Source organism: Gambusia affinis, linkage group LG10 (genome assembly GCF_019740435.1).
Source record: "Gambusia affinis linkage group LG10, SWU_Gaff_1.0, whole genome shotgun sequence".
Classification (NCBI taxonomy): Eukaryota; Metazoa; Chordata; class Actinopteri; order Cyprinodontiformes; family Poeciliidae; genus Gambusia; species Gambusia affinis.
The window spans coordinates 12,690,637-12,716,552 of record NC_057877.1 but is presented as its reverse complement, the minus strand read 5'-3'; the positions used below and the strand labels follow the sequence as shown (position 1 = coordinate 12,716,552).

General features: G+C 37.5%; 1 protein-coding gene across 2 annotated transcripts in view; it reads right to left on the bottom strand.

Annotated features, from left to right (window-relative positions):
* cpamd8 (C3 and PZP like alpha-2-macroglobulin domain containing 8) overlaps positions 1-25,410 on the bottom strand; it is a 40,846-nt gene extending 15,436 nt beyond the window's left edge. The window contains exons 1-28 of one of the 2 annotated variants that reach the window (XM_044128365.1): positions 24,630-25,410; positions 21,670-21,821; positions 21,275-21,297; positions 20,704-20,869; positions 19,910-19,962; positions 19,398-19,415; positions 18,901-18,955; positions 18,616-18,729; positions 18,319-18,403; positions 16,564-16,672; positions 16,085-16,312; positions 15,813-15,983; positions 15,596-15,724; positions 15,252-15,450; positions 14,950-15,125; positions 12,848-12,997; positions 12,553-12,714; positions 12,327-12,469; positions 11,402-11,464; positions 9,844-10,075; positions 8,396-8,549; positions 6,145-6,275; positions 5,977-6,028; positions 5,503-5,801; positions 5,020-5,088; positions 4,771-4,927; positions 4,041-4,217; positions 2,454-2,535 (exon numbers count right to left, since the gene is read on the bottom strand). In XM_044128365.1, the coding sequence (XP_043984300.1) occupies positions 2,454-2,535; positions 4,041-4,217; positions 4,771-4,927; positions 5,020-5,088; positions 5,503-5,801; positions 5,977-6,028; positions 6,145-6,275; positions 8,396-8,549; positions 9,844-10,075; positions 11,402-11,464; positions 12,327-12,469; positions 12,553-12,714; positions 12,848-12,997; positions 14,950-15,125; positions 15,252-15,450; positions 15,596-15,724; positions 15,813-15,983; positions 16,085-16,312; positions 16,564-16,672; positions 18,319-18,403; positions 18,616-18,729; positions 18,901-18,955; positions 19,398-19,415; positions 19,910-19,962; positions 20,704-20,869; positions 21,275-21,297; positions 21,670-21,821; positions 24,630-24,715 (3,635 nt within the window). In that variant the 5' untranslated portion in view covers positions 24,716-25,410. The remainder of the gene's footprint in view (positions 1-2,453; positions 2,536-4,040; positions 4,218-4,770; positions 4,928-5,019; positions 5,089-5,502; positions 5,802-5,976; positions 6,029-6,144; positions 6,276-8,395; positions 8,550-9,843; positions 10,076-11,401; positions 11,465-12,326; positions 12,470-12,552; positions 12,715-12,847; positions 12,998-14,949; positions 15,126-15,251; positions 15,451-15,595; positions 15,725-15,812; positions 15,984-16,084; positions 16,313-16,563; positions 16,673-18,318; positions 18,404-18,615; positions 18,730-18,900; positions 18,956-19,397; positions 19,416-19,909; positions 19,963-20,703; positions 20,870-21,274; positions 21,298-21,669; positions 21,822-24,629) is intronic. The other variant, XM_044128366.1, reaches the window with a different exon arrangement.
* Positions 25,411-25,916: the final 506 nt, after the last annotated feature.

The following is a 25,916-nucleotide window of genomic DNA, read 5'->3' as shown; positions in this document are numbered from 1 at the left end:
TTCTGGATGATTGCTTTATGGAAAAAAATAAAATAAAATAAATAAAATAAAAAAAAATAAAAAAATTTATCTATCAAAAAGATAAGAGGTCTAAGTAGTCCTGCATTTTAAGTCAATGTATGGATAATAACAACCTCTCACCAGCTTCAGTTTTGGTCTTTACAAGGGCTTTGGCATTATTCTAAGACTAATACACAAATTTTGTACCAAAACAGGCCTACTAAGTGCAATGGCTGACTATTTAACTGATACACGTAATTGGTTAAGTGTATCAATTAAAAGATACATGCCTCAGATTTGTACTTATTCAGGGTATTGTAGCACCTACAACATGTGTATATTTTACAGTGTACCTTAAGTATGGTAGATAAGAATTGTATACATATATTAAATTACAGCAGCTGCTGAGAAATTAGGCTTCTGAAGAGGACAGTGATAAGAGAAAGTAAGTATGCGTTGCTAAGCATATTTGTTATGCCTAACAAGTATATCATCTTCTCAACGTGAATAAATAAAAAATGCAATAGAACCGGAAGAATTCTGTCTGATTTAATGTCAGAACAATATATTAGTCATTTTATACGTTGAATGTGAATATCTGATTCCAACTGCAAAACAGCATTGCCAATTTTGTTATATACCAAAATCTTACTTAAATAAAACTTCACAAAATCAAAATATTCATATGAAAACAAATGTTTTTTCCCAAGACTGTAAAAATTATTATACTTCATGAAAATCTTATTTTTAGTTTTTTTTTCAGCTTTTTAACAAAATACAAGTAGATAAGAATGAAGCTTTATAATTTAGATTAGCCAGACCAAGAGTCAATATTTGATAACATAAACTAAATCGTTGATACTGCTTTTGCATAAGGTAGGTAATCCATTTCTGTGATTTCAGACCATTGACACAGTGAGTATCTTGTCTCAGTTTATTTTAGTCCAAATAAAATGGAATAACTAAACAAGTAAACATTAGCACATAAATTGGGGAAATTAAAGCTTGACCCTTTGTTTTTGACAGTGAGCAATGCATTTCTGCATTTGGGAAGAGGAGGAGCAGACTGATCTTAAAAGAAATTATTTGCTTCACATTCTGCTATGTGAAATGCAACATGGAAACAGTTTACAAATATGTAATAAAACACATTTTTTAAAAAAAGCTGCATGCTGCAGATTTAAGTCTTAAAGTATGGCACAATTTATGAAAAAAACAAAACAAAACAAAAAAACAGTCAATCCTTCTAGTTAACCTACAAAAATACTGAGCTCTTCCTTCTAAACAAGAGTCCTCCTAGTGCCAGTCATTTAGCTTTAGGTTAATTCTGTGAACTTTTAACTGCCCTGGCATGGAAAATGGTAACTACTGCACCCTAATTCACTGCCAGCTGCTGTCATTTATTCTGAATTACTATTCTCCACCAATTTCCCCTGTAAAATGTTTTTTAAATGCTGGGAAATATTAACACAACATTACAGCAGGCAATTAAAGCACTGCTCCACTCATGAACTCTGGAACAACAACAAAAACCGGGCTTGTTTTGGAGGCTAATGTGTTGCTGATTGATTTATAAAGTGTCTGTTGCAGGTTTACTCATAGTTCACTATTTATTTAGTGCCCACAAACCACATTTGTTGCCCCGAGCACCGCAAGAAAACCCCAAACTGCTGCTTGTCACATCCTCACATGCTCTCATTAAGAAGATTTAAATCCTACCACAACAGTTTAATATCACCAATTACACTAAGCATAATGAGTCATTAGATAGTATTCATAACTTTTACTTTACAAGAAATAAAAAAGGGTAAAGGCGCCAGACAACATATAATACTGACTCCAATCATGGCATTTAGAGTTTACAGGGTCAAAACTACATAGGTAAATTTTGATGAGAATGAATTTTACCTGCCTCAGGGAGCCAATCATAATGTTTGTTTTCAATCGCCTGTCGTTTATAAAAACCTGCTGTTTTACAGTCTTAGCTCTATTAAACATCACAATACCCACCTGAGCTCATAAATCAACAGGAGGAATGAACATTAAGAATGAGACCTTAAATTACAAGCAGAGGAACTCCGCACTGCAGGGATACATTTCTGTTTAAGAGCTAACTGGCTGTATGAAAAATAAAAACTACTTCATTTAAATAAATTAAATATTTTAAATACTTTTAAATATTTTATTTAACAAATAAATAAAATAACAAATAAAAAAAAATAAAAATAAAAATATCTCACATAGTGTATGTATACAATTGTGTAAATATGTAAAATTACATGCTAAATTAAAATTAGGGTATTTTTTTGTTTTTTTGTTTTTTTTTTGCTTTAAAAATGTTCCACTTTTCCCAAATACCTTTATTCCGGAACACTCTGAATGACTCTGCTGCTCCTAGGCACGCCTTGGGTGTATGCATGTAAAACTAATTTACTACACTTGCATTGGCTTACCACATACTGCCTGAGGAATCCCTTTCACCAAATGCACTGTATGAGCCGTCCTGCCGTTTATAGGTCAGCTGTCTCTGGTAACCTGGATGACAACAGAGAACAGGTTTGCTGTGAAGAGGAGAAATATTTGGAATGATTAACTCTCTGAGTTTCCCATGCAGAATTTGTGAATACTCTTATTTTCATGAGTAGAGTGAACGGTGTGTGGTATTAAGACAAGTCTTGTCCAAGCAACTACTTTTGATATTAATGGAAGAAAATGTAAAAAGAGACAAAACGTAATGTTAGTAAGGCTGAGTGATGCAATTTGTGATATACTATCCAAAATGTAAAAGTTTATATGTGTTCATAAGTTTATTTATGGAAACATTGAGTTCTTTTGTCACTCATTTCAGAAAGTGAAACTCGTAAAATATATAGATTCATTACACACAGAGTAAAATATCTCAACCCTTTATGTCTTGTTATTTTGATAATAATAGCTTATAGAAACTTTTGTGTCTGAGAAAATTTGTGAAAATGTTAAAGAGTGGAAACTCATGGTGTCACACCCTAAGTAGCTAATTAAGTCAAAATATTTTAAAATATTTTCTGAACCTCCAAATGTTTTCTCAGTCTGGGTCAATAGGCTGTTGAGCTGATAGGGAAGGGAAAATATATAAATTGAAAGCAGCTGCTGATGAAAGTGTAATTTGTATTTAATTTGGAAATCAAGATCCCAGCGTCCAGAAAAGGAGTTCAGAATCCAAGTTCAATGTGGAGTTTTCACATTCCGATAGTTTTGGGTGAAATGCCATCTGCTGATCTTGGTCCAATGTGTTTTCTGAAGTTCACATTCAATACAGCTGCCTACCAGGACTTTTTTAAAGCACTTCTTGCTTTCATCTGCTGACAAGCTTTATGGAGATGTTCATTTCATTTTCCTGCAGGCAAAGGTAGCGAAAGCTGGTTTAGTGACCATGGTCTTCCTGTTCTTGATTGGTCAGCAAACTGGCCTGACCTGAACCCCATAGAGAATCAATGGGATACTGTCAAGAGGAAGATGAGTGACACCAGACCCAACAATGTAGACAACCTGACCGTTTCATTTTCTGACATGAATATGTATTGAACATGTTTATATTTTTTGACACACTTGTGTTTGCAACGTACTTAGACCCAGTTGTCCATCTTACTGAGATGGACAACTGGGTGAAGCTGAGGGACAAAGGGGACTGAAACTTTTGTTTTTGCTTTATGTTTAATGTTTAATGTATCTGTATATGTTGGTAGTCAGTTTGTGTGTGTTGAATAATTTTCTTAGTAATTCTGAGTAATTTAGATTAAGATTTCTTTGTAACTGCTTTGTTTAGTGGAAACAGCCTCAACCTCAGTGGTCAAGACTTCTATCTATTGAAGTAGGCTGGTAGAGTGTTTGGGGAGGTTTTCTTTTTGTGAGGATGGGCTGGTTCAGAGCTTTATGTTGGCCTGACCACTGATGCTGTGACCCTGTGCCAGAACCTGTAACTGGGTTCTGCAACACAAAACTCCACACAAGTAGAAATACTTCTGAATATAAGACAAAAACTTGGCCTCCAGCTTTGTTACCTTGAAGCAGATAGTCCGTGGCTTCGTTTTCAACCTCAGGACTCAGCTGCCCAGTCTTCTGAAGGTACTTCAGAACAAAAACATTGGGTGCAAAGTGAATCATGTTCTGCTCTCCACAGCCAAAGGGCAGCCTCAGTAGATTATCCAAGTTGTTTAGAGTTGGTCCCATTACGTCTCCTGTGACAGGTGCACACATGTACGCATAACAAACTTTTAGTGTGTTACACCGAGAAAGTAATTGTATTTTAGAGTCAATTAAAGAGCGATTTTACAGTGACCACAGATAATTTCAGTACCTTACAAAAGTATTTACACCTCTTAAACCTTAACCACATTTTGTCACAATCACAAGCATCCATGTTATTGTGATGAGTTCATATGACAGACTACCACAAAGTAGAGCACAACTCTAAAATTCTTTACAAATACAAAAATGTAAACTCTTGGGGAGAATTTACATCAACCCCTACAAACCTGTAATTCTCTAAATAAAATTCTGTACAATCAGTTACCTTCAGAAGTCACTTATTTCATAATCCAAGTGTTGAGGTTAATTTAATATCACTATAAAGCTAGATGTTAACCTCAAGACTTGTCTCTATCACAAGTGGAATGAAGTTCTTCGTATCACATGAAATTCTGACAGAATATTTTGAGAATATGAAAAGTTTAAGGTGTATGAATACTTCTGAAAGGCACTGTGTATGCCTCCAACCACAAACTACCATACCAATCATAAATGCAGTGGCTCTTTCCGATCCAGGCACCATGTTGTGCGGTACCCCAAGAGTGAAGGCCTCATTGTGGTCATCATCAGACTCCTCCTTCCTCCAGATTTTAAACTCTCCTACAGAGCCCCACCCAGTTGAGAACCCAATGTGTTGCACCTAGATGGACAAAAGCATACGCATATATTTCAAAATAATCTGTAAGCATAAAGTCCCAAAAATTTGTACATCATACCATGAAAAAGTCAAACCTGTCCTGGAAACTGGCCTGCCCACTGCAGGACGATAGATTCATTGGATGGATGCAAACCATGGCCCACCTGGACAGAAGAAAATGCAGACAGAGGAAAGTAAAACATATCTTGATAATGTTTTTTATAGTTTGGGAAAATATCTATTCCTGTCAATCAAAAAGCCTCAGTAATAAAATGAATAGGCTACAGAATATATCTGATGCTTAGAAAGATGCTGTTGATCCCAACAGAATATACTTAGATATTTAATGGCCTAACATACACCACATACACCACCGCAGTTTAATTCATCACCTGATTGAACCAAAGGACGTGTAAGGCAGAAGCACACAATTATTGCATCACAAAATGATTGACTTTGTTATACATACATGCACGCACACACACACACACACACATACACATATATATATATATATATATATATATATATATATATATATATATATATATATATATATACACGTGTTTCTCTCCTACCTGTACCAAGCCTCCTTGCCAGCTGATCCAAAAACTGCGGAACTCATCCCAGGACAGTATCCCCGGTGTGGACACACTGACCAGGGGCTCACCCATTTTGCCCAAGGAAATCCAGGAGCGAGTATTTTGCCTCCCTCCGAGTACAATCTCAAGCATCTCTGCACTGTCATGAGGACTAGCAGAGAGGGCAATGTGGGCGTCGTTGTGGGTCTTCACGGCCACCTCAAACTGCGTCATCTTGGATGGCTTTTTGACATACTGGTACTCGTATTTATTAGGAGTAGAAATGTGGATTCTCTCTAAAAGGGATAATATGAAATGCATTTTTGTTGGGAAAGTTTTGGACATCATTGTTGCATACTAAATACTTACATATTTCAATTAAATGTTAGAAAAAATGACTCTTTGTGGGAAAACATTTGGTTTTTGGAAAAACATTTTTGGAAATTATAATTGAAACATATTTGCACTAACCATTGGGACAGAAGAAAACACTGTAGGTATAGTCTCTTGATAGCCCCTCTGGCTGCAAGCAGATTGTAAAGTATAGAAAAAATAAAAGCAAGCAGTTTGCCATTATAATGTGTTCAAACAGCATATAAACACTTTCCAATAAATGACAATGAATGTCTACTCTTTTACCTCGACAAGGACAGTCCTGCGAACATAATCGATGCCAGTGGGGATCCTCCGTTCATCTGCATAATTACCACTCTTGCCTGACAGTATTCCATCTGAACAGCAACTTGGTGAACTGTAGGCAATAGCTCGAGCTTTTAAGATAAAAAAATAAAAAATCATAATCATTCATGATTTCAAATTTTATATATTCTCTAGAAATATATCTGCTGCATTCTTCCTAGTAAGAAATATTTTCACAAAACACAGAGAAAGAACTATTTTTAGCTATTTCACCAAAATGCTGTTAAGCTGACAAACTCATTGATTGGAAATTTGACCATCAATTTTTACAGAAAATTAGCAGAATAACTTGGACTCCGAGTGAATATGAATAGGCAAATAAACCAAAATGAATAATCTAGCTCCCAAACTAAGGAGAAAACTAAGAATCAAGTGATGCTAAGGTAATGTGGCTTCTCTAAATCCATAGAGAATTTCAGAGCAGTCCTAAAGGCTTTCAAAGAACAACTGAAACCGGGCATTTGTTTTTGCTACAGTCCAGCAAAAAGTTAGAGATCCACCAGTACATCAGAAAAACTGCTTGATTATAGAGACTTTTCATTTGAACTCCTTAAACCCAACCAGGGCATATTGGGCTATTTTAACCACATAAATCCCTCTTACTGAGAAAAAGACATTTGAAGATTGTTTTGCTGGATGTGCTCCTGGTACTGCCAACATCTCTTTTATTTCATCTGTCCAGTTGATTGAATGGTGCTGTCAAAGAGTTTTCTTAGAATGCTCAATGTCTTATCTTTTACAGGAAGCAAGCTGCACTCCATCCTGCCCATTGAAAATAATTAACATCCGTCTGTAAACCTCTTTCAGAAATCTGGTTAGTTTTTGTTGATTCTCCGACCAAGCCAGTGTCTGGTCACATGTAGTGACTATAAAGGGCCACAGTCATCTGCAGTTTTGTGATGAGGTAGGAGTGCTGGCAGAGGACAGTCTGGTGGAGGTCGGTTGTTCCTAAAGCAGACATAACGTCTCCTTGGAAGATCTGATCCCCTCTGATTAAAGTATAAGGCAGTTAGAACCCTGTACACATGCACTGGAGGCTTTAACTTTTGGGGCCAGCATTGATTCCAGTCTTTGTAAGAACCCTTAAACAAGGCATGAGAATGTTTTTGCTTGGTCCATGCACCAGTCTATGTCAGTTGGCATTTTCTTCCCAAACCAGCAGAGGTTCAGCCATTTGATTCAGGTGTGTTGGACATATTTAAAAGTTGTAGGACACCAGGCCTTGAGTCCTGAATTTTAGAATCCCTCTAATATATTATAGTTGGAACTGTCTTTTTATCTGTATAATTACAAGTAGTGGTTGTCAGTAATCTATGCAGACTGCAGTTCGAGGTATGAGGTTCCAAAGTGGTAAAAAGGATGAGTGCCAACAATCAATAAGCACCATTAAATAGCTGCTGCGAATGTTCTCTGGGGTTATTAGCATCAGCTAAACCATAAAGCTTCAACACTGCTTAAACCCTGTCTGAAAATATACATGTCTCATAAAAACTGAATCTGAACCCCAAGGAAAAATAATATAACAATGGATTTAAGAGGTTAAAAAAATAACAATAGATGAAACGGGCCATATCCCTAATTATCTGGGTGTCAAACATGTTTCTAGATGGACACCCAGTTCGCTTCATGTGGAGGACATTGGCAATCTGGCACTGTGCCAAGATGAGTCTCTTTGTGTGTGTGTAGCGAAAAGGAAACACAAGAGGCCAGGAAACTATGAGTGGGGCTATGGGGGGCCCCTTGACCGCTGGTGACCTGAAAACTCATCAACATGCCACTGAGTGTCACAGTGCAGCTCTGGTTACTCTCCCCTACTGCTGGTCAGCTTTGTTTTCACATGCGCTCAGGAGGGAACTGCTTGTAACCGGGGTGGGTGACCAGATCACACACAGCTCAGCCTCTTGGCCCACACTCCATTCCCAAAGGGCTGGCTTTTCTGTAAGAACTCACACTGAGAGGACCCAATGTCCTAGCGAAAAGTTTATCATGCTTGATAATGATCATTACGCTTAATGATATAGTCTGATGTGCATAATCAAAAATCTGATTAGTTATCTAACAGGAATAACTGTTTTACTGCTCTGGCAAATTGGGACAATAACTGTGAACCTAACTAGTGCAGGGAAGATGTGTCTTAATGAGACTTTATCAATTAACTACAGTTTAAACTATAGATAAAGTGATGGAATACCTGTGATGTTTGCAGATCCCAGTTCAGTGAATGACAACACAATAGATGTAGGAATAGCCTCCCCAGGAGCAACACATTTCTTTCTGGTAAGATGATGCTTTCCAGGATGGCCAATAAACTTGATACCTTTTGGAATAGATACTTTCACATGTACCTAAGAGAGAAAAAGACAAATAAGAACCACTAGACCTCAGATATGATGTCAAAAAATGACATAATCTTTGTTCTATCTCTCTCATATTGCGTGTTTCCTCAAACTGCCGAAAGCAAAGAGTTAGTTGGGGTTTTTTTTAAATTAACATTTCGTCAGGCATATTTCCGTGCTGCTCAACTTAATGCCTCTCAGGCTTCGTGAAGGATTAAAGTGTGGTCGTCATCCCGTTTTCACAGGGTGCGGTACCGCAAACAGGGTCTTTTAGCAGTTCTTTATCTCCATGCCACGAGTCATAAATAACTGAGCAGCAAATATAAGAATCACATGTTTTAGGGGTGGACATCAAAGAAAGGGCGATTCTGGTTTGCATATCCACCAAACATGACATCAGGGCAGCACACGCAAAGACCATTTAACAGGCTCATCTGCACAAATCATGATGTCATGTAAATGGAGTGCAGGATGGGTCCATTTAAGGCCAGAATAAAGTTTGGATAGCTCTTCAAAGTGAGTGCTACAAACTATTTTGGAGCTAAAAATCAACTCTTCACATTGCATTCCTCAGGAATTTCAAATACCTCTTCTCAAGTACTCATCTACTTTTGAATGGTGCAAACTTTAAGATTCAGAGAAAAAGATTACAGAAATTGCTGCAATTACTGAAAAGCAAGACTAGTGAAAAAATTATCACTCGTCAATAGTCACTAATCATTTTTTTAAATGTAGGATAATTTGTGCTACAATAACAAACACCTATGAATGTCCACCAACAAATTTCTGTGGTCCATGGAATACAGAACAATAAACCTTTTTTAAAAAAAATGTATAAATCAAAACATTTTATAGTGATCCAATATCTGTAAATGGATAATAATTCACTGTTAAACTGCATATTGAAGCTGACGTATAGGGCCTGTCCATAATAGCAAAGATATTTTGCATAGCATCTGTTTCCTTTTACTTAAAATGTGAGCTGAAGAAATTATTGACAAGGAGTACAAGGTATCAGAAAATGCAGGATTTCTTTCTTTTAAATTTACATAAAGTTAATGTTGACCTGTGTTAAATCTTGATTGCGTGGCAGAGGTATCATGGTGTGTTTTGTTTGGAATTCAACTTTGAAAAACAAGGATGACCTCTTAAATTTGCACCTCTTTGTTTTCACCTTGCTACAATAAAACATACAGGAGTGTTTGGAATTATTTCTGAATGACACAGGTAGTGTGTGAAAGTAAAATATTAACATTGGAAAATGTTTATTCAACCCCCTCTCAGCAATCTTTTTTTTTTTTACCTCTGAACAAGTAGGAAGGTAGTTGTAGACTGTAAGAGGGACTTTGGTCTGCTCCCCTCTAATTAAACTGTAAGGCAGCGTGAAGTCAACAAAGAAGGGCTTGAAAGTCCGAAGCTCTGTCCTCTCTGCCAAACCCAGTCCCTTCTCCTCAGAGAGTCCAACAGCTTCTGTGACCCATGTGGTGATCGAATCTGGGACATCCAACTGGAGGCGAGTTTCCCCAGTTTCAGAGCTGTGAGTGACCCAATGAAACACAACTCAGAAACGTGTTGGACAATGATTACATTTTGACATCATTTATTGATGTCATTTAACACAGGCAATGAAAAACCACATTTGATTGATAACGGTAGATTTAATTGGACATTTTTATACTGCTAACACCTGTGTCAACACCAACATCTCAACTAATGTAACTACAGCAAATACTCCAAATTGGATGGCGGAGAGGGACGCTTGGATGTTGACTTAATCTGTTCCTCTGTATGGAATGGCTTGAGGTCATTCCTGGCAGCATGCATTTCATGTTGGTCTTGGCGAAGTCAAATGACATATTAAACTTCAAAAAGCTGCATCACACTCCTCCCTTTGATTAAAGTTGGCAAGTATTCACTGAAAAATACTTTTTAGCTAAAATCTGAGCTTTGAAGTTTACAGGAAAGCAGAACGGAATGTGGTCCTCTCCAAAGCCTTTGTAAATCTGTTGGACATTTTTTCAAGATTTACTTTAGAGATTTTCTGTACTTTTACATAACATGAAAATGGGCTGTATGGGAGCGGGGGTGTAGTCAACTTCATAGGTTTCTCAAAGAGTAAATGAAAATAATCTCTCAGAAGGATGGCAGTATGGACCTGTTCAAAATGAAGCAAATTTTATAAAAGAGAATACTGACCAAGAAATAAGCACATTCACCAAAGTCAAACTTTAGTCTGAAATTTGGCCTGCATTCACAAAAAAATTTCAGATGAAACAAAGCTTGAGCTCTTAGACTACAATGGCAAGAAGTATGTAAAAAAGAGGCGATTAGTCTTTTTACAAAATTTAAACTTAAGCACTTATTTCTTGTTATTATTTTTCAATCATTGTAGATGCATGCCGTATTATCAGCAAATAACTATCAGGTGTCTAATACATTTGGGAAACCTGAAAAATAATTACATCAATGCCCACAATAACTGTAAATTTCTTTACTTTTACTTTTTTGTTACTTTAACTTTTTATTACCCTTTTTACAACATTCTCTATTGTGCAACGTACTTCTTTTTTAGAAAGAGGAATAGAATGAAATTCCATTCTATTCTACAACCGTTTATTATCCCACAAAAAGAAATTCAGGTGTAACAGGAGCAACACACAAAACAGTTCTTAAAGTATTGAAATCCACATATAAAAACAAGCTCACCACCACCAACAACAACAACAACAATAATAATAATGTGCAATTATTTCATTGTATACATAGTGACATTTTTTAAATGTATTTTCCCTTGATAAGACAAAGCTGAGTACAAAAACAAATGCTTCAGAGAGACATGAAGAGTCAAAAGATTTATTTACCTGATGTTGAAGCAGTGCCACACCCAAGTTTCAGGGAAAAATGTGCGTCTCCGCTTCTCAGTCCTACAACACAACAACAAAAGGATTTGTAAAACAACAGTGGAAAATATCATTTACGAAGCAAATTATTTTCACTTGTTTTATTGTCCTTCATTGCTTCCTTTAGCTCATGGGGGGTCTATCTTATAAGGAGAATAACAAAGAGACAAGCAATAACCACATTGCAGAGGCATCTTTGTATTGCTGCATCAGCAATTCTGGTGTGAAACATGGCAATTAAGAAAGAGTCTGGGAGAATGTCTCTAGGAGAGGAGCAATTAGAAATTTCCCACCATGGAAAAAGTCAGATGTTCTAAGCACAGCATTATCCTCGCTTCACTGCCTGGCCAGCTTCAACGCCTGCCAGCTTACCACCCAAAGCATATTGTCACTGATTTAATGACATGAATAAAAATAAATCCTTAATCTCTGACCAAAGGTATTCTGGTACCAAGTTCACTTATAAACAACCAACTCAAAAAATAGCATATCGCTTACAGATCAGGCAGGCTGTGAATCTCTGCTGCTCCTACAGTTGGCTACTTCTTTGAATAATGGAACTCTTTCCTCAGGACTTACTTATGTGCGCAACAATGTCTTCTTCTCAGGTATGCAATTGTGCCATATTCTTTGTGTTTTTGTGTAATTTGGGTCTCATCTGACATCAGCACATTTTTGTTCATTTCACAGAAACAAATATAGTGAACATTGCTAAAAGAAATAAGATGTTACTCCTCCAGAGATAAAATGGACTTCTTGGCTGTTAATGAATAATCCTCTTTTTGTTCGGTAAGAGGTGCTGAGTTTTAGTTTTTCCTATCTCAAACTCAAATATCAGTTGTATGATAATACATAACCAACAAACTACTTCAGTAGCCTGTCCTACCTGGTTGTGGGCCTTGTGTGAATGGCAGTCACTCCAATTGATGTGTGTGGCTGAAAGGCAGGAACAGCCTCATCAGTGTACATCCCTCCGCTCTGCCGATGGTTTAAGCTCACCATATCTGTCATCACCACCAACCCTGTTTCCTGGAGAATATACACATTTAATGGAAATATTTTGTACCTCGTTTTGCAACAATGTTGTGGGTATTTAAAGTGTGTTTTCTCACTGTGAAAGCAAAGCGTGCATCTTTAGTGACGTCCCAGTGCCATGGGAACACAGATGATCGCCTCCTTCTCTTTGAGGACAGTCCAGGCCACCACATGTGTCCGTCATCTTTGGGAACACCAAAAACGTCTGACACGTCGAAATCAGCCATCTCTTTAAACACCTGCACAGTGCAAACGCATTCATATGCAGGAATGCAACTTGGAGTGTTAGGTTTCTGGAGGATCTCCAAAACACCTGCGTACACATCAAACTTCAGAATAACTGAGTTTTAGAACAATAGTAATGTGACAAACCTTGTTGGTACTAAGCTGGAAGTCAGGCTTTAACAAATAAAGACTCTTATCCACAGTGGCCACACAAACGCATGAACCCCTCTCAGCCCGGACATGCAGCATCACTGAGTCTCCAGGCATGGATTCATTGGACGAAAAAGAAACAGACACCTGGAAACCCAAACAACAAAGAACTTACAATTGATATATCTATAAAATAAAACTAAAAGGCATTTCTAAATACAAAACCACATATAAAGTCATTGTTTGTTTTGTATGTGACATTTTTATGTCCACAAAACCTTCAAGTTTTATTTTTGCCTAAATATGTGCTGGAACTAGCATGTGACATGATTTTAGGAAGGAAAGTTTTAGGAAGGAAGATACAGTTAGAAGAAGCTGCCTTTTAAAGAGGGAGGGCTGCTAAGGGTCAGCCATAAACTTTCACACTTCAACACTATTTTCTCACCCACACAGTCACAAATTAGCCTCGTTAATCTCTTCGCTGCTGCCCTCCTTTCACCATCGGCAACCTGTCATCCTCTCATATTACGACTGTACTTATCTGCCTGTGGCCTGCACAGTTGCTTTATCATCATACCCATTCAACCCCTCCTCCAGCATACTCACGCACACACAGAGACACAAAAACATACGCACACAATCCACCCACCCACGCCTACACATAGTGTTGTAAGGGCATACCAGAGAGCTGTAAATACTTCAGGGAGTTAACTCCACCTAATTCAGTAAGGAATTGGAGAGTGCTGTTAGGCCAACACAGCTGCTTGTTTACTGACATTACACTGTGGTGTAATGGCTGATGCATGGATACTTTGGCTCAGTTCCAAAATGTATACAGTAAGTCCACCCTTTACAGCTTGTGATAAATACTTTTTAAAGATTAAACAAATTATTCTGCATCCCAAAACCTTTTCCTCAGCAGAAACTCATAACACACTGACTGTGACACTGTTATGTGTCAAAACAAAGGAAATATGATAAAGTCTTTACACTTTGTCAAAATCATTTTAAAATTCAATAACACAATGAAACAAAAATAAAGGTTTATGAATAACAAACTACTACTGAGTTCTACTTTTTGCTTCATAAACTCTTTTTGGTTCTATAGGATGTAAGTTAGTCAAACTGATCATCAGTGTGACCATCTTTACAAAACAACAACCCAGCCAAGGCAAAAAGACTTGAGCAATGACTTTAAAGAGACAACTGTTGCTGCCTATCAGTGTGTAAAGATGCCATTTCCAGACAGTTTGAATGCCCCCATTCTACAGTATAGAAGATTATCCCCAAGTGAACAACATTTAAAACAGTTGCCAAGCTTGTAAAAAGTAGCCATCCAAACAAATTTGGCCTAAGGTAAAACTGTGCAATGCTCAGAAAAGCTGCAAAATAAGTAAGATGCATATCCCTGATTTTACAGGCCTTAGTTACCTGGGAAAATGTTTACATTTATTTCAACACAATTAGACATAGACTCAAGAAGAGAGACTTATTTTGGAAGGTGCTGAGAGAAGCTCCCTTGTCTCTAAAAAAGCCAAACCAGAAAGAGTTAGATTGGCAAAAATTTATATTAATGAACCAAGGTACTTCTGACAAAAAGTCCTTTCTTTAAATGCAAAATGTAGAGATGCTAATAAATAATTTACAGTAACTTGCTCAGAGAGAACCAAACACAAACCTTTCATGCTCGCTGTAAAGCACAGTAGTAGAATGGGTGATGATAAGGGCTTGTTCTGAATTTACATTGGCACCCTGCACATCAAAATATTCAAGAACCAAATGTGACTCCATCTATCTGACAGCTAAACCTTTGTTCATTCAGCAAATTAAGAAATGCTATATAAAGAAGAAAGGGAGACTAATAACGAGTTGTCAAAAAGAGCTTCTTCAAGTTATTGCTGCTGTGGAATTTAATGGATACACTGTGATTTCAGAACCTGATCTGTAGCAAACCAAGGTCATTATGGCCTAAATTGTAAAAACCAAGAATTGAGAGAGTACAGTGTGTATGCTCTCCATACACCCACGGCACCTGTGCCCAAAAATACTTTAACTGAGTAAATGATAATACTAAAATATAAACAATTATGTCAACAGACCTTGTTCTCAAGTTCAGGCTGAACAGAAATTTGCAGACTGTCTGTTACACCCTCGCCATTTTCTCTGACGTAGTACACCAGCAGACGGCTGAAGGGCGCCATGATGTGACTAACAGGAAAACGAAGATAAGACACACAAGAGTCCATCTCAGCCTGAGACAAAGATCCTGCAACACCTGACAGAGTGAGAGAAAAGTGAGCTTATGGGATGATACAGTCTTACGCATTATTCTTTCATCTGATTTCTGTTCATTAAATAAATTGGACAATCAAAAATTGAGAACACAAGGGAAAAAATCTACCAGAGGCAGAGGAAGGGAGCTGGGTGGTGTGAATGTTCTTATCAAAGGTCACGGTTGCCCTTTTTCCTCTGTGTGAGGCTGTTGTGTTGGCTGGCTCTTTGCCTGACAGGACGATGTTTCCCCTGGACGCCACCTCGTAGTGCAGCGTGAAGTTACAGGGACAGGTAGATTTTAGAGCCACTTCAGCCTCTTGGCCAACCTAGAATCACAGAAACATTCCAAATTGAGTTAACCACTTCATGACTTATCCTTACACCTTTTGGACACATCTTTTTATTGGTCCAAACCCAAGTAAATGTGAACTTAGCACAAACTTCCAAAAGGACAAATAAAGCAAACCGTACTTTTAGGGGAGCGCTGGGACTCTGGATCTGGATGTGACACCTACTTGGAGAATACCAACTGCTAATGGACAGGTAATTAGGTAAGTACTGGTCTCCCACTGTCTTGCCATCAATGGATGTCACTTTAGTCTGAAATAAAATGAAAAAAATCTAAAATTTGAGAAAATGTATTTAAATTTTTTCCCATTAGTCTTCTTATTTATAGGAAGCTACTGACCTCAAGCCAGACATATTGTGCAGCTATTGGAATAGAGGGAATTTCAAAGGTGGCTTCACCATCCTTGGAGATTAGATTGCTGGTGTAAATGTTGTCCTTTGGTGTGAGCTCTGCCTTAACACGCACCCTTACGCCATCAGCTGGGCTCCCATCAGGATAGGTAACCTCAATCTATAGATACAGAGGGAACAAGAATGGGAAAAAAGCCAACAGAGTCCATCAATAATGTTATTTCATCTACAGTGTCAATAAGTTCCTCTGTAGGATCTCACCTTCCCTTTGTAAGGCAGACCTGGCTTAAACTGCTTGCGTGTTTCCTTAGAGTACTTGATGTCAATGAGTTGTTTATGAACTGCTGCTGAATCATCAAATGTGGTTTGCCTGCTTCCATCGATGCTGGTCACTGATGCCCAAATGCTAACTGTCCCCCTGAAATGGTCAGCCACATCCAGCGGCATCATGTCTTTCACACACAAACTGAAATTTGCAGAGCCTTTAATCTGAAAAAAATGAAGTACCACAGACTTGTAAAGTTGAAGGATTGCACTTTTTCTTTGCCAAGGTGGTCATGACAAAAACACACTTACGAAAGAGACCTCAATTGTTAATTTTCTCAGGCTAAACAAAATATGAAAAAGTCTTAGAATTCAGTTAAATTTATTATTTTTTTTTTTTTAAAGAATTTTGTTAGTAAATATCTGTCAAATGTTGATTGGTTAGATACCAGTGGATAAATAATTACAGAACTGACCTCCATTGTTTTAATTACAGGTTGACCCATCTCATGGCGGTAATATCCAACTCCATTTACAGTCATATTCACTGTCAACTTTCCTGTTACTGGTTTTCCAAATGTGTACCTGTGTGAAAGTGATACATCAGAGCTTAACATAGAACATGTTGTTAGTAAGACAATCAAAGCAATACATCCTGAAACGTTTATTTATTTTAGTAACTCGATTCACTAAGAGAAATATACTATACATTCAATACAAACAGAAGAATGTTTTCAAGCCTTTACTTCTGTCATTCATAGTAGTTTTCCACCGTGAATGAAAACATGATGTTTAAGATTATCAAACCAATAAAATACTTTTAAGTTGACAAACATTCCTCCTCAGAAAGCATATTCTAATTTATTGAATGTGACTGTATAGCAGCTTGGAAAATTATTTATACCCCATAAACTTTTTTCTCATTTTGTCAATGTAAAACTTTAAACTCCAATATATTTTATTGGGATTGTATGTGTTAAGTCAACACATACTAATAATAAATATTAGCAAATAGTAAAATTAGTGTAAAGTACAAAAAAGCAGCAATAAGGATGCAGCTTGTAATACAATGGTTTAGATTGGTGGTCCTTTACAGGCGATCTGTGGTGCTTATATATTTGGGACAGTGTAAATAGACAGTGTAAATCCACAACTCAAAAACACAATGACAGAACAATTTGAATTTATTCTCCCGTCAGCACAAGACTGATGTGCTTAACTTGACCTGAGACTTTTTTCACGATAAAGGTTACCAACTTGAAACACCATTCTTAGAGCAAACGTAAAAATTTTTAACAGGAATTTTCTCAAAATTCAGAGAGAAAAACAAAAGACTGCATGCAATAGATTATCTCATCAATCTGCATTCTTGTTATTTATATGACTAGAAAGAAACAACAGCGTGCTCACTTAAAGTTGCATGGAACATAAAATAACTTTTCATTACATTTTGATGACTAAGATCTTGGTATCTTTGTTACTAAATTGCACTGGGAAAAGGGTTGATTCTTTTTTTCTTAAACTGAAATCAGCTTTTATGTTATTTTAGTATATTTGTATTTTTTTAACACCTGAGGTGCTTGACTTTTTGTGAATATAATTCTACAATGGGGTGTTGCTTGACATAGTACAATCTAGGAACTTTTGAGACAAAAGCAAAATATATTCAATATTTCTATTTGAGTATCTCCGGTATAAATCAAACCAAGGCCATGTGTTAAGGAACTACGGCAAAACAAAAGATCTGCAGTTGTAATTGTGGCAAAAGTTGGTTTGAAAATATATTAGCTACAGTAGGTAGGAAAAAATACAAATACTTGCTACACTTTTCATATTTTTATATACATAAATTTGGAAAATTTTTTCTTACAACTCTTAACTATCCACTCCCTTGTGTGAAAAAATATGTTCAAGTGTGTAGTCATAAGGTAAAAATCCTCTCAAAAAGTTAAAACTGTTATGAGTATTTTTGTGAGGAACTATAAGACAAAACGGATATGAATATACAAAACTACTACATATATATGTACAACATATTATACATATGACAAGCATTGAGCAATGTCTTGTAAAGTATTTAAACCCCTTGAGCTTTTTCAAATTCGATCACGCCCACACAACAAATCAAGCAATGATTTATTAACTCCATAGTCCAATTGGGGAGGTCTTGTGAAAGTTATGAACACTTGGACAAGGAACTGTGTAATAAAGTTAAATGTAAAGTCACCTACCTGGCTGTGACACTGGCTTGCTCGCACGAACTGAGATCACGGATGTAAGGAGGAGGAACTATAACCAGCTCAAATTTGGGCATCACTATGAGAGAGGAAACAAAACAGGCTCCTTTTTGTCGTTTTATATCATTTGCCTCATAGAACGTTGTAAAATACATCTTTATATATTCTTTGTAATAGTGTCTGCTTGGAAGATATTAAGCAACTTAAAAAGCGCTGGGCTATAACAATAAAATTTTGTACTTAGTTGTAAAGCAGAAAGTGAAGCTTGTATGTCTAGATGGGTGTTCTCACCATATTTCTGCACTTCAAATGACTTGTTGTAGGTTTGACCCTGCACTTCTACAAAGATGAACCACTCTCCAAAAACAGGCTGGTCAGACAAAGGGAAACTCATGTTCACAATCCCTATGATAAAGGTGGGAGAAAAAAAACAAAATATTACAAGTCTGGCTACTCCTAATCAACTATCGATGTAATAATCCTGCATTGTATACTGATTATTATAATGTTGCATTGATTTCTAACTGTTTATAAGCAAAGTGATGATTGTGATATTGTGCAGGAATTGTGGCTTACCACAGCAGACAGATTTTAGGCTCTTCCACTGGATCATCCGAGATCCTCTTGGATCCTGAAAGAGTTCATTAAGATACTTGTGGATCTGCAGTCTGTTGTGCAGTGGTATTGTCACAAAGAATCCTATTTAAACCAATTTAATCAAGATCAGGGTTGGGAGAAACTAAAATTCTAGATGGAGTCTGTCTACTACCAAAAACTCTTCTAAACCCATTTCAGAATAAATACTTAAAAAGGCCCCATGTGCATGTTGCTAACTTTTGAGAATAGTAAAAAAGAGAGAATAGAATAGAAGAGAAAAGTAGTAAAAATATAGGACAAAAAGTTTCCTTTTATGTTGTTTATATTTGCCTTGTTTCAAAGAGCACCCTGTTATCTAGGTGAGCTGCCTTGACTTCTGATCTTTAATCTTAAATCATGTTGGAAACTGAAAATTGCCACTGTCTCCTTCCTAGACACAGCTCTGCCAACTCTGGGTGGTCCGGTTGCTCACTCACCAAAATATATGCTTCCATCTGCAAGAAATGAAGGAAAAAAGCTTACACAACTTATAATGGTAAAAATACCTACAGCCATTACAAGAAAATATACTTCATCTTAGGTTTTTATCACATGTTGACATTCATTTATCCGTGGAAGTGAGTCCAGCTTTGTAACTGCAGTACTTTTATAGCTGCAAACATAAATAAACTGCATGTCAGCACAGTAACACAGTATATTTGAAGCTACTGCAAACATTCCACATGAAATGACTCTAACTTTGCCTCTGTAAATAGGTGACTGTTCACTTCACTGCACACAGGGCAAACTATGTTTCTCATCTTAACTCTCCAGGTGAAAAATGTCAAGCTGGAAGACAAAAACATTTTTTTTCATATAAAATAAAACATCTAAGACTACAATGTGAATATTCTGAATTTCAATTCAGCAATGAAGGGTACTATAAATTAAAATGAATCCATTAGAGTCAGCAATATTGATCTCTTATTAAGCTTAATTATATAATTACCTTTTCATTTATGGGCCTCATATCAGGTGCCACTGTGTAGACTTTAATAAGCACTAAAAACAAAAAACAAAACAGTAATTTTTAAAAAGTAAAAAATAGCAAATGAATATGTAAGATTTCACAGATTAACGATGTATTAAACGCTAAACTGTTTTAGTAGAAATGTTTTACAGTGATATTTACCATGACTACTTAATTAAAGATTTGTTTATTTGCTAATATCTACAATCTACAGTGCCAAACAAAAGTATTCCGAAACCTTTAACTTTTCTCATTATGTTATAACCCAAACTTCAAGAAAATTTTTTGTGAACATATGTGACAAACGCAAGGTTTTCTACAATCATCAAGCTAAGTGAAAAATAAAATGTCTGTTTCAAACCACTGAGACCTTCACAGAATAGCTGTATTTGTATTAAGACTGAACTGATCAAAGACAGAGTTCATTTACTAATTAAGCAACTCTGGAAGCAAATGGTGCTGTTGGATTTAATTTAGAGTATCAGAGTAAAGGGGGACCTGTCCAGGGTGTACCCCACCTCTCGCCTGTTGAAAGCTGGAGATAGGCATGAGCACCCCTCCTGACCCCAATGGGATAAGGTTGCAAGAAAATGGATGGATGGATGGATCTATCATATACAATTCAAATAAAATACAAGCTTGTGGATGTAACATGACAAAATGTGAAGAAGTTAAAGGCATGAATAATTTTGTAACACGCTGCAAAGGTACCTTTATCCTCTACAATTCTGAGCGATTTAACTAATTAACTACTAGCGGCCCTATAAGGGAACCTTTTTGCTTGGGTTTGTAGATGGGTTTGTCAGTTTGGATGAAGACGGCTGAGCCCTTGCTCTCCACGGTGATGGTGGTGTAGTTGTGGAAAATGTAGCCTCTCTCTGTGAGCTGACGGTTTCCCCAGACCTTCAGAAGAGCCTGCCCTCTCAACCCAGAAGGAACCTGGTGGTGGGAAGGCAAACATTCAGATGGATCAAGGCTAACTTAAAAAAGAGAGAAAAACTTAAATGACCCTGGAACCTTGATATATATATATATATAGCTGTCAAAGGAAACATTGGAGCACTGAGATATGTTTAAAGATCAAAGTTAGGCTATGACAGGAATGAGCATCACAGTGAGATGGGGAGGGGAATAAAATCGTGCAACTTAGATTGATCGATTCCTGCCTTCGGGAGTGGCGGAGCAATACATGCACGTCAACAGCTGTTGTATATTACATAGGGGCTGTTACCTTATTCTCAATGAATGAGCAGGCACAGATGTTGAACTACAAATAATGCACATGTTGATTTGCATACTGCCTGAGGACAAGAGTTCAGCTGCTGCACACATTGCGGTACTCACCTTCAATTTGATGGTGCCTTTATCTGTAAAAGTAGCAGAAGAAGAGAGAACACTATGTGAAATGCTTTTGGAAACTGTGTTGCCCACACATTTCAGTAAGTTATTGTCAAGGTATGAGAGCTAGAAGCATATAGTTGAGTTTGCTTTGAGGAGGAGTTTTGCTTATTTTAGCAGGAGATCCAGCTGCAACCCATCTCCATGCAATTCTGAGCAGAACAGAGTGAGTAGCACCATCGATTAGCAGTGCTGTCAAACAAATCACGCTCTGTGTACACTGAAAGGCTGGGCGGATAGACTAAATCGATGCAACTTTTGTGTGTCGTCCAGGAACACACAAATACTCCTCCTAACTGCAGATTTCCCCTTAAATACAGTATTAGAAATTTTGTCCTTACCATATACTGTGCTGTGACTGTGGGCGACTGCTTGTCCTTTCACAGACAGCTGCACCTGGACGTGTGTTTCTGCTTTTGCATTGAAGATAGTGACGCTCACGCTCTCCTCTACACCGGCTCGAAACAGTGAGGGGGCAGCAACCAGGTATCCTCTGACAGAAAACCATGAGATAGAATGAAGGAAGGAGAGAAGAAAACATAGGGACAAATTAGAGGACAAGAAAAGAGGAAAAAGGAGTCATAATTTGAACAGATAAGACAGATGTCAGAAATACAAAGATCCCGCACAGCTCAACACTGACCCATAACTCTCTTGAGTCTAGGATTAAGCCTCTGATTCAAATAACCAACCCGCATAGCTATGGCACATTACAAGTAACTTCACAAGAAATCTAACTTAAATAGGCACTTTGCAACATCAGTTTGGCTCTTGCAAATATCATAAGTCTTTATCCAATATAATGGGTGAAATAATTCTTCTTTTGCTTGAACAAGAGTTTTTCCAGAACACTGTCAACAGAAAGCTTGGGGCATATTTATTTGGACGGCAGTGTGTTCCCACTTTATTGAAAAAATAAATAAATAACTAGAGAAAATTTGAGGGCAGGTGAAGAAATAGGTTTTTAAAAAAATCACCACAAGATAAACTGCATCCTAAAGTAACGTAAGGTAACGTACAGCAGCACATGGTGTTGCAGAATTTATGGTCTACCAAAAGGGTTAACACCACTGAAAATAGGCCAGATGCTGCAGGCTTTTCCCTCAAAGATAGCTAAAAGTTTGCTTTTTTGACAACCTGATGGTAGTACCTGATGGGTCAGCTAAGCGAATGAATAAAGTGGTAATGACCAAACAATGTAGAAGCCCATGTGTCTCAGCCACTGTCACAGAAGGCAAGAATTTCAATAAAACAGGAAAAATGGTGTGTATGCTTGGTATGCAGTGGTCAGGATCTATCACACATATCTCAAGGAAGAACCAGTGCTAAACTAATAACAGTCATGTGAGTCAAAGCTCAGTAATGTTGGGAGCAAAGCTTTGCTCCTGTGGTCTTAATCAATTCAATTTGATTTACTCACAGCACAGTTCTCAACAAAAGTTAAGTCAAAGAACTGTACTAAAAATACATGGCATGTAGAATGTATGTATGCCAAGAATGTATGCCAGGTCAATGGCATACATTCTAAAAAGGTTCTTTTTATCAAAACACTGGCATCAGACAATCTATTGTTGCTTAATTTTTTTAAAACATAAAAAGAAAAGAAAAGAAATGTAGGCAAGTTCTAGAAGTTTGGGATCTAAATTGAGTTGCAGTTTTTTTTAGCTATGAGGCTGCATACCTGCAAAATAGTCATGGTGTCCTTGGTGATCCGAGTACAAAAGAATCAATGACTGGCAGGTTAAGTGATCACAAAGCAATGGAAGAAGGTGGACTGGTCTGATGAGTTATGTTTTATTTTACATCACATGAAAAGCTGGGTAATTGTACCTCTTTATGAGAACATATGGCATCAGGATGTGGGAATAAGACAAGCCAGCAAAGGAAGTGTAATACTTTGGGTATCCAAGGAAACCTTTTGTCTCACCATCCATGTGGATGTTATTTTGACACATACCACCTACCCAAGTCCAGTTACAGACGATGTAAATAGTATTCCGTGATGGCGGTGGCATCTTGCAGTAGGGATAACCCACCTTGCCAGAAGGCAGAAATGTCAATCTTGTGCTTGCGCAGCACAAGATTGAGTTTTAAATGATGTCTTGGCCTCTGAATTACCCAGATCTCAGTAGGATGGGCTCGTCAAACCATTTCAATACACAGAGGACCGCTCCAAACTTACAGGACTAAAATGATCTGTTGTCAACATTCTTCTGCCAGATACCACAACACAAATTCAAGGGTCTATTAGAGTTCATGCCTCATCAGGGCTGTTTTGACAGCAAATTAGACTACTCTATCAGAGGTCATAATACGATACTCCTCACATGCACAACACACAATTTAATGAAGAATCTGGCATACTCTGGTAAAACAATGTGTGTTTGAAAATGTTCCACACTGATTCCATCCTTTTGTAACTGAAAACCTTCTCTGAAGATCTCACAAATCAGAGCCCAGTAAAACCTTAAGCACAAACCCAATTGCATGCATGAGAGTAAGATCAGGTGGTTGGCATTACAGCACTGCAGAATTAGGGCCAGAGGCAACAGAAGTTCCTGTGCAAGAGTCATGAGAAAATCCCTGGAAAATAAGACCTCAGGAGAAGGGGGATAATATTGGGAAATTGACTGTATGTGTTTGATCTAAGGAAAGTTTAACTCGCCCTGTGATCAGGCGGTACTTATTTCAATCACATGGCTGCTGTTATCAAGCTCTTTTTGCCCAGCTGTTCTCCTTTTGAGTGGTTAGTTATTGCTTACCATGCAAGAGTGAGTATTTTAGGCGAGGTCTCAGAAAGGTGGTCACAAGGTGGCATGTTTTTAGGTGCTGGATCTGCAAGCTTTCTTCAGAGCTTGATACCAAACAATCAAAGCTCCGTTTGACCTGTCACAACTCTTTGCAACTCCTTATTAATAACACTCAAAGTCCTCCTTAGTCCACTAGAGCAGCTGTCTGAGCGCATCACTGTGCCAGAGTCTAAGAGGGTACTGACAAGCTCAGGAATCTATTTATATTTGTCATTCTCACAGCACATACTTTGAGTCACGTTCCATCACAACATCAGCAGTGTAGGATCTCAAACTATCATTTTGACCTCAGGTCAATACCACCAAATAGTGAATGAACAATGAGAAAAAAAAACATAAGCTAAGAAGACAGTGCCATTAAAAAGTCCAAAACAAGGTTTGGACTTTTAATATAAATCTCACCGATTTATAATTGCCTGGTTTCGGAATATTTACGAGAACACATCTCTGCGCTCATCTCAAAGACACTCCAAACAACACGGGCTACTTACTGTCGTTCCTGCGCACAGCTTCTGCACACGCTGCAGATAAACAAGGTCCACGAAAGACTCCAGGCTCTCCAAAACATCCGCAGCATTTTTTCTTCTTCACTTTTTTTTGGCTTCAGCAAGCTGCCAAAACTTTTGTATATCGTCTCTCTCTCTCCTGGATGAAGTTGGCTGCTTTATATCCGATAAACACGGGAACTCTTAACAGATTCCTCTCCGTCTACTGATCCATTCTGGTTGTTTTGAATGATAGGTGTGCAGAATTGTTTTGATCATCTCTCTTAAACAAATCTAGATCCAAGCATTTTATTTTATTTTTTTTATTTTTTTTTTTTTTTTTGGAGGGATCTTCCTCTTACAGCAGCTACACCACCAGTCCTCTCCCATGTGCCTTCACCCGCCCCGGCTCCGTTCTCTCATATTTCAGCATTAACATTTGTTAGTGTCCTCCCACTTCTGTCCGCTCGGAAATGTTTCAGGGAAAAGAAATCAGGTTGTATGACCTTTAAAGCAAACTCTCGCTGCTCATGTTGTTCCTTGTGATTTCAGATCGGTTTGTCTAGAAGCGATCAGCAGCAGGCACCGCTTCATTCAGATTTCTGCGTCCCCTCTGCTCACTCCTCTCTGCCAAGACAGCATGACTCTGACCAGAGCAAGGAACGAAGCGCCCAGGCAATAAGATACTCGCACAATGCGTCCATTTCACTACAAGCAACAATTACATGATATCTATTTGCTACAAAAAGCCCGGAGAGTGTGTTAAAAGTACAAACTATCAAAAACAAATAAATTAAAAGTTTGCAATAACAGTCTCATACATTTATTTTGGACACAGGCTGCGTTCATTTCTGTGGCATGTTACATAGTGGCTCCAGCAAGAGGCGCTGTTTCTTGTGCGGACATTTACCTGTAAAAAGCCCTACACCGCGTCAATCAATTAAAACACATTTTAAAGCCTTTTGTGAGACATCTGACCCACATGAGGAAGCCATTTTTTGGGAGGAGGTTTACCCTGTTTAAACCTGAGACAAGTAAGAGTCTAAAATAATTAGAATTTAAAATCAACCATTCCACTGAAATAAAATAATCTAAAAAAAGGAACACAAAAGTCAAATTAATATACTTCTGTCTGACCATCCAATTAAGCTAACCCACAATACAAAGTGCAAAATGCTAAAAGAAGGCTACAAGAATACTACATCTACATCCGACTTTAGTTATTGTTGAGATAAAACTAAATCTGTACAGAAACCAACTTTAACTTTCATAAAAGACTTGCAAACAGCAACT